General features: G+C 42.7%; 1 protein-coding gene across 1 annotated transcript in view; it reads right to left on the bottom strand.

Moving 5' to 3' along the window:
- Positions 1–14,133, bottom strand: part of MOSMO (modulator of smoothened) — a 60,706-nt gene extending 46,573 nt beyond the window's left edge. Inside the window, exon 1 of the mRNA XM_059154471.1 lies at positions 13,938–14,133. Within this exon, the coding sequence (XP_059010454.1) occupies positions 13,938–14,043 (106 nt within the window). The 5' untranslated portion in view covers positions 14,044–14,133. The remainder of the gene's footprint in view (positions 1–13,937) is intronic.
- Between the last annotated feature and the right edge of the window lie 288 nt (positions 14,134–14,421).

Here is a 14,421-nt window from a genome sequence, read left to right as displayed (position 1 = left end):
TGGAAGATGAGAAGGTCTGATAAAACAGGGACTGGGCAGAGTGAGAGTATACTGCGAATAGATAACATAAACAAAGTCTAGAGATGAGAATAAGGATTGTATTTTGGAAATAGAAAATAATACAGAAGAGCTAGAATGTAGATCCATGCAGGGAAAAAAAGTAGGATCTAAGGTTGGAAAGGTAAGCTAAAGCCATATTGTGAAGATACTTGAATGCCCTTATGCTGTGGAAGATGAAGAGTCACTGAAGGTTTCTGGTACAAAAACATGAAGTGCTTCATAGCAAGGACTCATGAGCTAGACTTCCTGGGTTCAAATCTCAGCTCTTCCACTTATCAGCTATGTGACCCCGGGCAAGTTATACTCTCTGTATCTCTGTGGAGGCCAATAACAGCATCTATTATAAGGATATTGCAAAGGTTATATTAGTAAATACCTGTAAAGTACCTAGAAATTATCTGTCATAAAGTAAATGCTATATAAGCATTTGTGATTATAATAATATTATAATAATATCTATCCTTTAGAAAGATGAATTTAGCAGCAATGTTTGGAAAGGGACTGGAATGGAAATTTCAGTATGCCATTTTACCTTCAAGGACAAGAAATGCCCAAACCGTTAAGCCGCTGCCTTTGGCTCAGGTCATGATCTCAGGGTCCTGGGATCGAGTCCCGCATCGGGCTCTCTGCTCAGCAGGGAGCCTGCTTCCTCCTCTCTCTCTGCCTGCCTCTCCATCTACTTGTGATTTCTCTCTGTCAAATAAATAAATAAAATCTTAAAAAAAAAAAAAAAGAAATGCCCAAACCTTCGTAATTATTTTAATATTCACTATATATCATGATTAAGTGTATCATCTGTTGAGCTCAAATGTCATCTCCTCCTCGAACACCTGGACAGAAAGTAGTTTCATCACGTATTTGACATATTTCTTATGCATATTATTTTATCTTCCCAAATAGAGTGTAGGTTTCTCGAGGGTAAAATACTTTTTCATTTGCTTAAATGCAAACTATCATAATGTTTAATACAGTTCTTTACAGACCACACATACTTCAATAAGCACTGACTGTGACGCTGTCTGGAATAAAATCCAGTGGTACTCATAGAATATTAAAGTTTTATTTAAATGAATAGTACTTTTTAAATGAAATGGTTATGGGCACCTGGGTGGCTCAGTGGATTAAGCTGCTGCCTTCGGCTCAGGTCATGATCTCAGTGTCCTGGGATCAAGCCCCGCATCGGGCTCTCTGTTCAGCAGGGAGCCTGCTTCCCCTTCTCTCTCTCCCTGACTCTGCCTGCTTGTGATCTCTCTGTCAAATAGATAAATAAAATATTTTAAAAAATAAAATAAAATGAAATGGTTCTAAATGAAATGGTCTTAAGAGATCTTTGTCTTTGGTTAGTGGGCTGGTCAGCAGAACCAAATTGAACATGGTCTGTTTTTTTTTTTTTTTTTAATCTTCTATTATTACAGCTGAAAAGCAGATCCAGTGATGTTCCAGGTGAGTAACTCACTATACATACACCAGACACGGGGATACCTGGTGTGATTTTGCTCTCATACTTCTTTACTTGACCCAACCGACTGCATTTATCTTTACTCCTGTTTAATTTCTAATGATAGCAATATATAGTCCCTGGTTGAACAGATCTATATTAAAAGTCAACAGCTGCTTTTTGCTCAATATATACAACAGCCAAGTGTCAAAATGCCAAATGTGAACTTTTATTTATAGCAAAGCTAGTGTAAACAGACATATAAAAAAGTGCAGCCTTTTCCTCCTAATTTAAAAAAAAAAAAAGAGCAGTAGTTCAAAGAAATGTCACTTTGCTTTGAAACGGGAATCATACATTGAAACGTCATATAAGTAAATTACATATTTTTGGTATATCCTCATAAATACAGGTATCATTGACAACAACACCTCAAATCCACATGCTTCTCTATTTTGTCAACTCTAAAGCAATAAACCCCAAACGAACATCACATTCTACTTGCTCATGGAATATTTGGTAAGGATTCTCCTCCCTGTAATTTACAGCTAATGAGAGAATACTTGGCAAAGTTTGCATAGGCATTAATTGAAGGGTGACTTTGATCCAGACACTTATTTTTAGGAACCTTGATATTCAAAGATTCTTAGGTTCTTTCATGGCTATTGTTTAACCTCTCTAGGACTTCAAGAATAGCTTTGCTAAATATTACTTTTTCATCAGTCTGCAACAAAGAATGAAATAAATAGACACGGTATCTAATCTGTTGTGATCAACTGGATCAGGTGTTGCAAGTATTGAAATTTTTAGCAGCCAGCTGCTAGCTGGACAGAGAATTAGAGAAAGCACTTGGGAAAAATTGTGTAGCTCCAAAGCTTGAAAATAAAACATTCTGACTACCAAAAAGATATGATGTCATGTTTACATAAATCATCATAGAAAGGTAAAGCTATAAATATGAAATTTTTACCTAGATGCTGTCATTGTTGTGACTTACAGCCTAATCTCCTGGGTTATTTAGGGAATATAAAAGAAGGTCACCATGTAAATAATTATCCATTCAAGTTGCATGATTAAGCTCTTATTTACAATCCAACAATAACAATTTCTTAAACAGCAATACTTCATTATGTGACCAAATCTCCCCTACAAGATTATGTAATATGGCCCAACTGCTTAAATATACATTAAAATGAAGTACAGAAAAAAATGCCAAAATTTACAGTTGTATTACAGAAGCTAAAGACAGCTAGAAAAAATTTTATTCCATAGACAAAAACTAAATTTTCAGTTATACTATTTGCCAGGTCTCTATAAAGAAACGACGATCTCATATATTCTAGATGTATTTTTAGCCTTTGATGTGAGACTGACTGACTCTTGATACTCAACTATAAAGTTTCTAGATCACTAGCTCTTGGGTAAATTCCTTTAAAAATAACTTCCGGGGGGTACCTGTGTGGCTCAGTCAGTTAAGCATCTGACTCTTGGTTTCAGCTCAGGTCATGATCTCAGGGTCAGGAGATCAAGCCCCACATCAGGCTCCGTGCTCAGCACAGAGTCCACTTGAGATTCTTTCCCTCTCCCTCTCCCAGCCTGCACCCATGCACTCGCTCTCTATCTCAAATAAATAAATAAACAAAACCTTTAAAAAAAAAAAATCAAAAACCTTCTGAACTAAAGGATTTTCATAATGCACTGCAGTTTTTACTCTTTAACCTATAGGAGAACAGAAAGTTGAGAGTCTGAACCTGCTAACAGTTGAAAGAGCTGAATAAAGTATTAATCAAGTCTGAATGATACAACTTTTACTAATTAAAAAACTCAACTACAACATGTCTAAAATTAATTAGACGGCTAGTAAATAGCAGGACTGGCATCTGACTACATGCTGGTATTGGTATGATTCCAAAACCGGTGTGCCCTTTCTATGACGCTAGGCTGCCTTTCATTTAAAAAACCTCTTCAATCTGTTCCAGAAACATATAAACCCAATGCAGGCCCTGGCTTTGGTACTTATATGTGTCCCATCAAGTTGATATTACCACTACAAAGGACTGCAGTCTTTCCTGGATTGGACAACACTGGGTTTCAGTTCTACTCAAATACAGACACACCATGTTGCCTTAAGTCTCTTTTTAGAACAAAGCAACCTGTAAGTAAGCAAGACAGGCAATAAAAAGGGAAATATTAAAAAATTAAAATGTTTTGACTTTTCACATAATAATTATGACCAACACTGGAGCATTTTGGTATGTACCAGACCATGTGCTAATTCCTTATACGCCACGGTTTATTTCCTCACAACCGTCCTTTGAAATAAATACATTGTCCCCATTATATAGCTGAGAAATCAAATTACATACCCCAAATCATAAAACTTCTAAAATGGGAATCCAAGAATCATATCTAGATATGGCTGCCTCTAAATCCTGGGGGACCATTTTAATTTTACTCTGTTGCAACTCCAGTACAAACCTAATATTTATCAGAAAAGGTGTTAAACAAAAACACTGCTGTAGGTCATACCCCAATGAACAGTGGAGGTATGTGACTACATTATGCCAGCTTTGAAAGCTTTGTCTTGAACAGCCAAGTGACAGAATTTAAGAAGTCTGGTCTATCTAATAAACGCAATGGCATCATCACTCTGTCATTTCTTTTTCGAAATGTCCTGCCTTCTGGTGATTTCCATTTACTCATGGCTTCTGTCCATATTCTTGGTCCCAAATACCCCTTCTTCAAAACTTTTAGGCCTATTAGCTTATATTCTTCCTCCTGAAGTAACAACATCCCTATTGGTAATAGTAAAAAGAGAGGACTTTGAAACCAAGGTTGTAAAGGAAATAAATGCTTTGTTCAGGAAATCTAATCTCATATTGGAAAATCTGGCCTACACTGTGAAATTTACAGCATCATAAATGATTTCAAGCTTCAAGTATGTCCTGTGAACACTATAAAAAAGACCGGTCTTTGAATTTTTACTCAAAGTTCTTATTATTTGCAAGTATTATTTACACTGGTAATGCCACTTAAAAAAAAAACAAAAACAAAAACAAGAGAGTGCCTGGGTGGCTCAGTGGGTTAAAGCCTCTGCCGTCGGCTCAGGTCATGATCCCAGGTTCCTGGGATCGAGTCCCACATCAGGCTCTCTGCTCAGGGGGGAGCCTGCTTCCCTCCCTCTCTCTCTGCCTACTTGTGATCTCTGTCTGTCAAATAAATAAATAAAATCTTAAAAAAAAAAATTTAAAAAGTACCACTTAGCTCATTTTAAGTAAGTTTTATTCTTTGAAATAAAAGAAATATACTGGCCCAAATGTTCAACTGATGAATGGATAAATTAATTTGGCCATAAAAAGAAATGAAGTACTAATGTTTACTATAATATGGATGTGAGCCTTGAAAACATGCTAAGTGAAAGAAACCAATCATAAAAGACCACATATTGTATGATTCCATTTATATATAATGTCCAGAATAGGCAAATCCTTAGAGACAGAAAGACTGGCGGTTGCCTAAGAACAGAAAGTTGAAGGGTGATGGCTAAGGGATGGGGGTTTCTTTCGAGAGTACTAAAAATGTTCTAAAATTGATTGTAGTGATGGCATCAGGGAAATACAAATCAAAACCACAATGAGATACCACCTCACACCAGTCAGGATGGCTAAAATTAACAAGTCAGGAAACGACAGATGTCCGTGAGGATGCGGAGAAAGGGGAACCCTCCTACACTGTTGGTGGGAATGCAAGCTGGTGCAGCCACTCTGGAAAACAGCATGGAGGTTCCTCAAAAAGTTGAAAATAGAGCTACCCTAGGACCTAGCAATCGCACTACTGGGTATTCACCCCAAAGATACAAATGTAGTGATCCGAAGGGGCACGTGCACCCGAATGTTTATAGCAGCAATGTCCACAATAGCCAAACCATGGAAAGAACCTAGATGTCCATCAATGGATGAATGGATAAAGAAGATGTCACACACACACACACACACACACACACACACACACACACACACACAAATGGAGTACTATGCAGCCATCAAAAGAAATGAAATCTTGCCATTTGCAACGACGTGAATGGAACTAGGAGGTATTATGCTGAGCGAAATAAGTCAACAGAGAAAGACAATTATCATATGATCTCCCTGATATGAGGAATTTGAAAGGCAGGGGAAATAAAAAATGAAACAAGATGGGATCAGGAGGGAGACAAACCATAAGAGACTCTCAATCTCACAAAACCAACCGAGGGTTGCTGGCGGATGGGAGGGTAGGGAGAGGGTGGCAGGGTGATGGACACTGGAGAGGGTATGTGCTATGGTGAGTGCTGTGATGTGTAAGCCTGATGATTCACAGACCTGTACCCCTGGGGCAAATAATACATTATATGTTAATAAAAATAAGTTTTAAAAATTGATTATAGTGATGGTGGCACAACTTTATGAATATGCTAAAAGCCACTACATGCATACTTGAAATGGGTGAATTTTATGGTTGGTGGACTTATATTTCAATAAAGCTGTTTTTTTTTTTTTTAATTTTTATTATTTATTTATTTATTTGACAGACAGAGATAACAAGTAGACAGAGAGTCAGGCAAAGAGAGAGAGGAGGAAGCAGGCTCCCCGCTGAGCAGAGAGGCCGATGTGGGGCTCAATCCCAGGACCCTGGGAACATGACCTGAGCTGAAGGCAGAGGCTTTAACCCACTGAGCCATCCAGGTGCCCCAATAAAGCTGTTTTTTAAAAAGCAATTTACTGGGAAAAGACTCAAAAGACCATTGGAGAAATTCTGTGAATGCTTCTTAAATTAAAGGCAAATACAATTGCAAGATTTTTGCTCTCTTAGACTCAAATTCTGTCCTTCACTAAAAGTCATGTCCAAAGTGACTAACAAAATGAAGTTCTGGACAGACTGCTCTGTTTGTTTAAACTGATGTTACAGAACTCCTTCATGGTAAAACACTTCTGTGATCACTGAAGTTGTTACCACTCAGGGGAAAGCACTATTTAATAAAATTTTCTAGTATTTAATAAACAGGTCTGTTTGAATGGCTTGTAATTTTAATGTCCTAAACCAAGGATCCCAATTTGTAGGCCAGATCCACTTGTAGATCTTAAATGACAGATGTCAAGCACCCAGTCCCCTACCTGAGGTTTACCAGGATTTCCTGGGGAGAAGGTAGTGGGCAGCACAACAGGAAAATGACTCCCTCTTCAAGTCTTTTACCTCCCCAAGCACCTGCCAGTTTTTATACTTGGGCAGAAAGAAATTTCTTCTCCCCAACCCAAAAAAGGTCAGCCACCTCCTAGGTTTCAAATGGCCGCCTCCCCCATGGGGGATGGGGTGAGGTGGGGGCTGTAGCATAATGCTCTTAGCCTATCTGTGTCCCCTCACTTAAACCTTTCCATGTCTAGGGAATGACTTCATTTGACTAGCAGTTTAGTAGGAGAAAAAACTGGGCATATGTGGTCTAACTTTTTGCGCTTGGGAGCAATTTGCCCATAGATAGTACTCATTTTGTCTCTTCTTTCATGCTGGAAGCCTTAAAGGGCAGGTGCCTCCATCCTGCCTGGGAATGGATGATTAATCTGTTCAATTTTGAGATCCAGTAAGAGGAAGATGCCTGTCCACAGAAAACAGCCACATTCTCCAATATCCTTTTAATTAGAAATAAAATAAAATTTTGGATTCTATTCTTTTTCCCCCTCAGTTCAGAATATAAGCAGGAAAAAGTGTGTCTGTTATTATGACTCCTTAAACACTCTAACGTCCAATCTAAACAATTTAAAAAAGAGTAAGAATGAAAATCTTTTCAGGAATAAATATACTAACTACCACACACTACAAAGTGAATGTGAAAACCAACTGTATAGAGGGAAATCTGATCAGACACAAAAGAGGAGTTCCTTAATGTACTTGGAAAACATCTGGAACTCTCTGCTAAGAAAACTAAACTATGGGGACGCCTGGGTGGCTCAGTTGGTTAAGCAGCTGCCTTCAGTTCAGGTCATGATCCCAACGTCCTGGGATTGAGTCCCACGTCGGGCTCCTTGCTCAGCGGGGAGCCTGCTTCTCCCTCTGCCTCTGCCTGCCATTCTGTCTGCCTGTGCTCGCTCGCTCTCCCTCTCTCTGATAAATAAATAAAATCTTAAAAAAAAAAAAAAAACTAAACTATGAAAGATGACAGTTGAGCATAGGATAGTTGGGCATGGGAGGGCGTAACTCTAAATGGTCACGAAAATCCTTGGTGTAGAGGAATAATGACTCAATAAAGGGATCTCTAGATCATTTTTATTTATCAGAAGCAGCACTGCTGAGTTACCGACTTTCTTAGAATTAACTCGATGAAACTAAAAATCTTCCCCCCCACACACAAAAAAATGTCTCTTTACAGATAAGAAAACAGTTGACAGTGAGGTTAAGGAACTTGTACAAAGCCAAGGACACCACTTTAAGACTAAAACCCAAATCTCCTTCTTCCCCTCTTCTGAAAATCTGGCAAGAACTTCAGCCACTTGAATTTTAACCTCAGGCCTCAACTCCCCAAACACCTGGTCGCTCAGGCCAAAACCTTAGGAGCCATTCCTGAGGACTCTCTGTTTCAACCCCTCTCCCACTGTCAGTTAGCCATCTTCCTTGCCTACAAAATAGCCAAACCTGTACAATTTTCTCCATTTTCATTATTCTCATCCTACGCAAAGCTACTTTTCTCTCTCCTAGAGTACTCTACCTGTTAACTGGCATCCCTGCTTTCAATCTTGCCCCTCCATTAAGTAAATAAAAGGTGTGCATAAATAAGATATCGGTAATATTTCAATGAAGAGTTTACCTGAAGTGAGTCTGCAACACTGAAACTCAAATCTCATGTGCAAAGCACGGACATGTGGGAAAAGATGTGGAAATGACTGTTCCACATTGGCAAAATATAAAAAGCCTAAGAAATCAAATCAAGTCATGGGTGTTAGGTTGCTCCAAAAACTATAAGGCACTATACAAAATGAAAGATATTGTTACTGATGTTGAATTCCAGTAACCAGAAGAAACGTGACCCAACACAGCAGAATTACGCAATTTTTGCCCTCATATTCACCTGACATTCAATATATATTTTTTTTAATTCTAGGAACCACTAAGGGTCCTTTCTAAAGTGCCTCCCTGTGTACTTTCCTCATATGTGCAATATCTACTTCTGTTTCATTACATCTTCAAAAGTTTGTGCATAACCTACAAGCTATCAGAGCAAGCCCAGGAAATGTTACCACAGAGATGAAAATAAAATGAATGTACTTTCTCTGTATTTGCACTAATGCAATAAAATCTAACTAAAAATTTTGCCAGTATGAAGCATGGTCCACAACCTTAGAATACAGTTTATTAGCCAGGATATTAGGAAGTTAACCTATTTAGTTTTTGGTTTGTGGATTTTTATTTCCTTCTTTTATTTTATTTTATTTCATTTCCTTCTTTTATAGTTCAAGTAGAAACTGAAGAGTAGAGAAACTAGAATATGGTGATGAAAGACTAAATGAAGAACAGTGATAGGAGTGATACAGAAGGTCCAATGCCAAGAGGAAGATTAATCTGACTTCTGCTAAGCCTGGCCATATTATTCTTGGTATTTCCTTATTACCAAGAACATCTATTAAAGGGGTGCCTGGGTGGCTCAGTGGGTTAAAGCCTCTTCCTTTGGCTCAGGTCATGATTTCAGGGTCCTGGGATCAAGCCCTGCATTGGGCTCTCTGCTCAGCGGGGAGTCTGCTTCCCCCTCTCTCTCTGCCTGCCTCTCTGCCTACTTGTGATCTCGCTGTCAAATAAATAAATAAATAAATAAATAAAATCTTAAAAAAAAATCTAAAAAAAAAAAAAAAAAAGAACATCTATTAAAGAAAATATGTCAGTTCTCACAGGAGAAAGTCAGAAGCTTTAATTTCAAAACTGGGATATGTCATCATACCACAACAGCAATACAACAATATTTAACATTTAATGAGCACTTACTAGATGTCAGGTACTGTTCTAAATGTTTTACGTGCATGAACTCAATCATAACAATTCAATCAGGTGAGTACTATTAATATTCCTATTTTATAGAGGAAGAACTATAAAGAGAGAGTCTAAGTAACTTGCTGCAAATCAAAGAGCTAATAAGTGATGAAGTTTGGATTTGAATCCTGAAACTTTCCATACTAGTTTACTGCAGTGGTTTTCAAATTACATCTGCAGAACCTTTCAGCTTCAGTATTCAATTTTCAAAATACATTTTGTCCACTTTAAAAACTGCACTAAAGGGGTACCTGGGTGGCTCAGTGGGTTAAAGCCTCTGCCTTTGGCTCAGGTCATGATCCTAGGGTCCTGGGATTGAGTCCCACAACGGGCTCCCTGCTCAGCGGGGAGCCTGCTTCCCTCTCTCTCTCTCTGTCTGCCTCTCTGCCTACTTGTGATCTTTCTGTGTCAAATAAATAAATAAAATCTTTAAAAAAAAATAAAAACTGCACTAAAAACATCACCATCAAAATATGCTGTATTTCATGCACTGAAGGGAACCAACACTTAACTTTTTGCTGCTAGGCTGTCACTTCTGTGGAGATCTTGGAATAAAGCTAGTCCTGTCACCTCTGCCATCTTATCTGAACTTCCTGTAAATGTTTCATTGATTTGGAAGGTGTAATTCTGTCCAGGTTTTTTTTTTTTTTTTAAACTCAAGACTAGATCTTTCTGCTCAGATAAAAGTGTACATTGAGCATACAAATGCTGTACCAGGCAAAGTTCAGGTGCATCTTATCACAGCACAAGTCAATAAAGGAACATCCCATTTAATTTTGGGGGCTTACTGTCTGACATATTTAAGGTAAGAAATATAGGTTAGATAGGATTTTGAAAAATTTCCTACTACCTCCTATTATTCCTCTTCCATGTTACAGAATATTTAACTGAAGGGTTTCCTAAGATGGTGAAGGAAACCGTTAAGGAAAAAAACCTACCTCCTCCACCCATTTTAGCCACACATCCCCTCTGTCACTCTGGACCTTCTGTCCATAATCCCCTGTCCTTCCACTTTATCAATCACTCCCAGTCAGGTCTTCAATTCTATTGGGTCCACTATTCCATTGACCATGCACCATCTGCTATTCACTGACTAATACGTCAGCTTTTCCCCTTTATTCAATTTTACTTTTTATCCAGCTGAGAATCCATGAGCCATCATTATGGCCAATACGTTAAACATCTTTGCTCCTCTGTCATTCTGTTGCATTTTGTTAGCAAACCCCAAACACGAATGAAACCGTCTACTAGCTTTCACCATATTCTGATACCAAAGCAGCTGAGCACTACCAGAGAAGGTTAATAAGGCAGATGGCTTATCACATTCTGTGTTCTTGACCACTGACTTCAATGAGGTTTCCATGCTGCTAGACAATCCTCCTGTATCACTGGTTGGCATGCCTTCTCTCCAACTATTTACGTATTTCAACCACATTCAACTTCTTTTCAGCCATGAACTTCTGTCCCTCCCATCTCTGCAGCAACTCATAGCTGAAGACTTTGTCTACTGATATGAAGGAGTTATTCCTGTCCTGCACAGTTGAAAATCCATGCAAAATTTGTGACTCCCCCCAAAACTTAACTACTAATAAATAGCCTGTTGACTAGAAGCCTTGCCAATAACATAAATAGCCGATTAACACATGTTTTGTAGGTTATATGTATTATACATTGTATTCTTAGAATAAAGCAAGCTAGAGAAAATATTAAGATAATCATAAGAGAAAATACATTTCCAGTACTGTATTTTTCTTATCAAAGAAGATCTGATTTCTTCTTACAGTGATTTCTTCTTACAGTACTATAAGACTTCTTATCAAAGAAAATCCATGTGTAAGTGGACTAGCACAGTTCAAACCCATGTTCAAGGATCAACTGTGTATCTTTCCCATGGACATTTACTTTGGGATTCACCTAGAAGCACTTCACAAAAAGCATCTTCTCTGTTAGAACAGTGAAACCTCTTCTTATATACCTTATATAAGGTATATAAGATATATGTTATATAAGGTATCTTCTTCTATACCTAAGTATATAAGGTCCCAAAGTAAGTCTCATGAAAGAAGTCATTGCAAATATAATGAAGATAAAAACAACAGGCCATGAAGTGGATGTCACACATATAACTGCAAGAACTAGTAGTTGACATTGTCAACATTTTCACAAACAGCCCATAGTTTCTTCAAATTCCAAACCATTCCAAACATTTTCTTATTCACCTTACAAGTTTTAAAAAACAGATAGAACTGACATATAGCATTGTGTAATTAGGCATACAAAGTATATGCTTAATGTATCTGATACATTTATATATTGCAATATATAACAGCAGCATTAGCTAACAGCTCAATCACATCAAAATAACCATACATGTTTTACAAGTAAAAGCTCTGCTGAGGGGCGCCTGGGTGGCTCAGTGGGTTAAAGCCTCTGCCTTCAGCTCGGGTCGTGATCCCAGGGTCCTGTGATCAAGTCCCGCATAGGGCTCTCTGCTCCGCGGGGAGCCTGTTTCCTCCTCTCTCTGCCTGCCTCTCTGCCTACTTGTGATCTGTCTGTCAAATAAATAAGTAAAAAATTAAAAAAAAAAAAAAAAAAAAAAAGCTCTGCTAAAACTTGTAAAGGCAAGAAAAGGAGAATTTTTTAGTGTGTTATTTTAATAAGCCGTAAATGTGACAGCATGATTCTGTGTTACTAGATCTAGATGGAGGAGAGAAGGGAGGGAGGAGGGAGCAACAAATGTCCCAGCTCCAGCTTTTTTTAAGAGCTAAATATACTGCAGGATAAATACAGAGCCATAAGTAATACTTAAGAAGGAACTCTGACAGCGCAGTGATACATTTTTATAACGAATCATTCACGGAGGGAGGCTGACACTCCCAACCCCCAATATTCCCTCCACCTGCACTGAACGAGCAGTTAAAAAAACAAGCTCCTTCCTTCATTCTGATCAGCTCTCCTGACAGCTGTGACATTAATTAGAGGTTTGGTCTCACAGGTCTGAGTGAGTGAGTGAGTGTGTGTGACACACACACACACACACACACACACACAGAGTGAGTGAGTGTGTGCGCGCGCACCGGAGGTGGTCCGGGACGCGACCAGTCCTGCAAGGGCATTCACCCGGGACACCCTTCGGCAGGAGGCCTCCTTCTCCCCGAGGCCACCACCTCTTCTCTGCGGCCTGCAGCTCCGCGCGGTTACAGCGGCCCCGGCCCGGCCGCTGGGCTGCCTGAAACTCCAATGTGTTATTTCATCTCGTAACTACTATTAACATCTCTAAAGCACTTGGTGACGCGCTGCAATGGGTGACGCGCCGTCCGGCGAGGTTTAACGAGCAGTATTCTGGCTCCCGGGCCCACCATGGAGCAAGATGAGGATCACCCAGACTTCAAAGGGAAAACCGGAAGCCACGTGCGTCTTCAGCAGCGCCCAGCGGGCAGGGGACAGACTAGGGCGCGAGGAGGGAGACCCGGAGACCCCCGCCCCCCGCCCTCGCCGAGCACCACGAACCCCGTCTGGTCGGGCCACCCGGAGCCCCGCCGCCAGCTCCCTCCCGGGGCCGCGGCCGGGACCGGGGTCCCCCCGCGGCTCTCTGGGGGTACTCGCCCTGCCCCGCAGGCTGCCTCCTCCCCAGCGCCAGCTCCGGCTCTCCGCCTCGCTTCTCATTCCCTCACAGGCACCTCAGTTTCCTCCCCGTCGCTTTCTTCCCGTCTCCCACCGGGACTGTCGCCCCCGCCTCCGCCCCGCTCCCCCAAACCAGGACAAAGCTCGTTCCTCCGCGGTCCCTCAGGTCCGGCGACGGTCTCCCCGCCACCCCCCTTCCCCGTCCGGGACCCGCCAGCCCAGCCTAGGTCTCGTCGTCTCCTCCGCCACTTTTCGCTCAGCCTGGGGCGCCGCTCTCCTCAGCCTGAGGGTCCCGCCGGCTACCGCGCGTCTTCGTCCCCATCCGCTCTCCTCAGCCCGAGGGTCCCGCCCGCGGCCGCGCGTCTTCGTCCCCATCCGCTCCCCTCAGCCTGAGGGTCCCTCCCGCGACCGCGCGTCTTCGTCCCCATCCGCTCCCCTCAGCCCGAGGGTCCCGCCCGCGGCCGTGCGTCTTCGTCCCCATCCGCTCTCCTCAGCCCGAGGGTCCCGCCCGCGACCGCGCGTCTTCGTCCCCATCCGCTCTCCTCAGCCCGAGGGTCCCGCCCGCGACCGCGCGTCTTCGTCCCCATCCGCTCTCCCCCCTCGGCCCCCCGGGCTCCGGGTCCCGCAGCCACCGACGCCTCGCGCCCCCGCCCTCCTCAGGCCAGCCACCGCCACGCACCCTCCAGCCCCGCTTTCCCCTCAGACGGGTCTCCCCTCCGCTCCCCGCCCTCAGCCCTCAGCCAGTCCCCCCCGCGCGCCCGCCGCTCACCCGCGGACTCCCCGGTGTTGATCCAGTCCGGGTTGGCGATGCTGGCGATGGCGAAGATATCGGCGGCCAGAAAGAGACATCCTGAGATGATGGTCAGTTTATCCATCTCCCCGCCCCGCTCCCCCCACCCCCCGAGCCCCGGGCAGGCCTCACGCCTCCCGCCCCATGGGCCGCCGTCGGGGCCCGGAGTCCCCGCGCCGCCGCCTCGCGCCCCCTCGGCCCCCGCGCGCCACTCGCGCCCTCCGCGCGCCCGGGACCCGTAGCCGCGGTGCGGCCCGCACAGCCGGAACCGCCGCCCGCCCCGGAAGTGCTCCGCTCGCCCCCCCCCTCACCCGGAAGCGAAAGCGCGGCGCCGGCGAGGCCGGGCCAGCAGCTCCCGGGCGGCGCGCCGACCCCGGCTCGGTCCTCCCGGCTCTGCCGCCCGCCTCGCAGCCCCGGGCCCGCAGCGCCGACCCTCCCGACAGCCCCAGGCCCCGCTGCCCTG

Source organism: Mustela lutreola, chromosome 17 (genome assembly GCF_030435805.1).
Source record: "Mustela lutreola isolate mMusLut2 chromosome 17, mMusLut2.pri, whole genome shotgun sequence".
Classification (NCBI taxonomy): domain Eukaryota; kingdom Metazoa; phylum Chordata; class Mammalia; order Carnivora; family Mustelidae; genus Mustela; species Mustela lutreola.
This window is presented reverse-complemented; position numbering and strand designations above follow the sequence as displayed.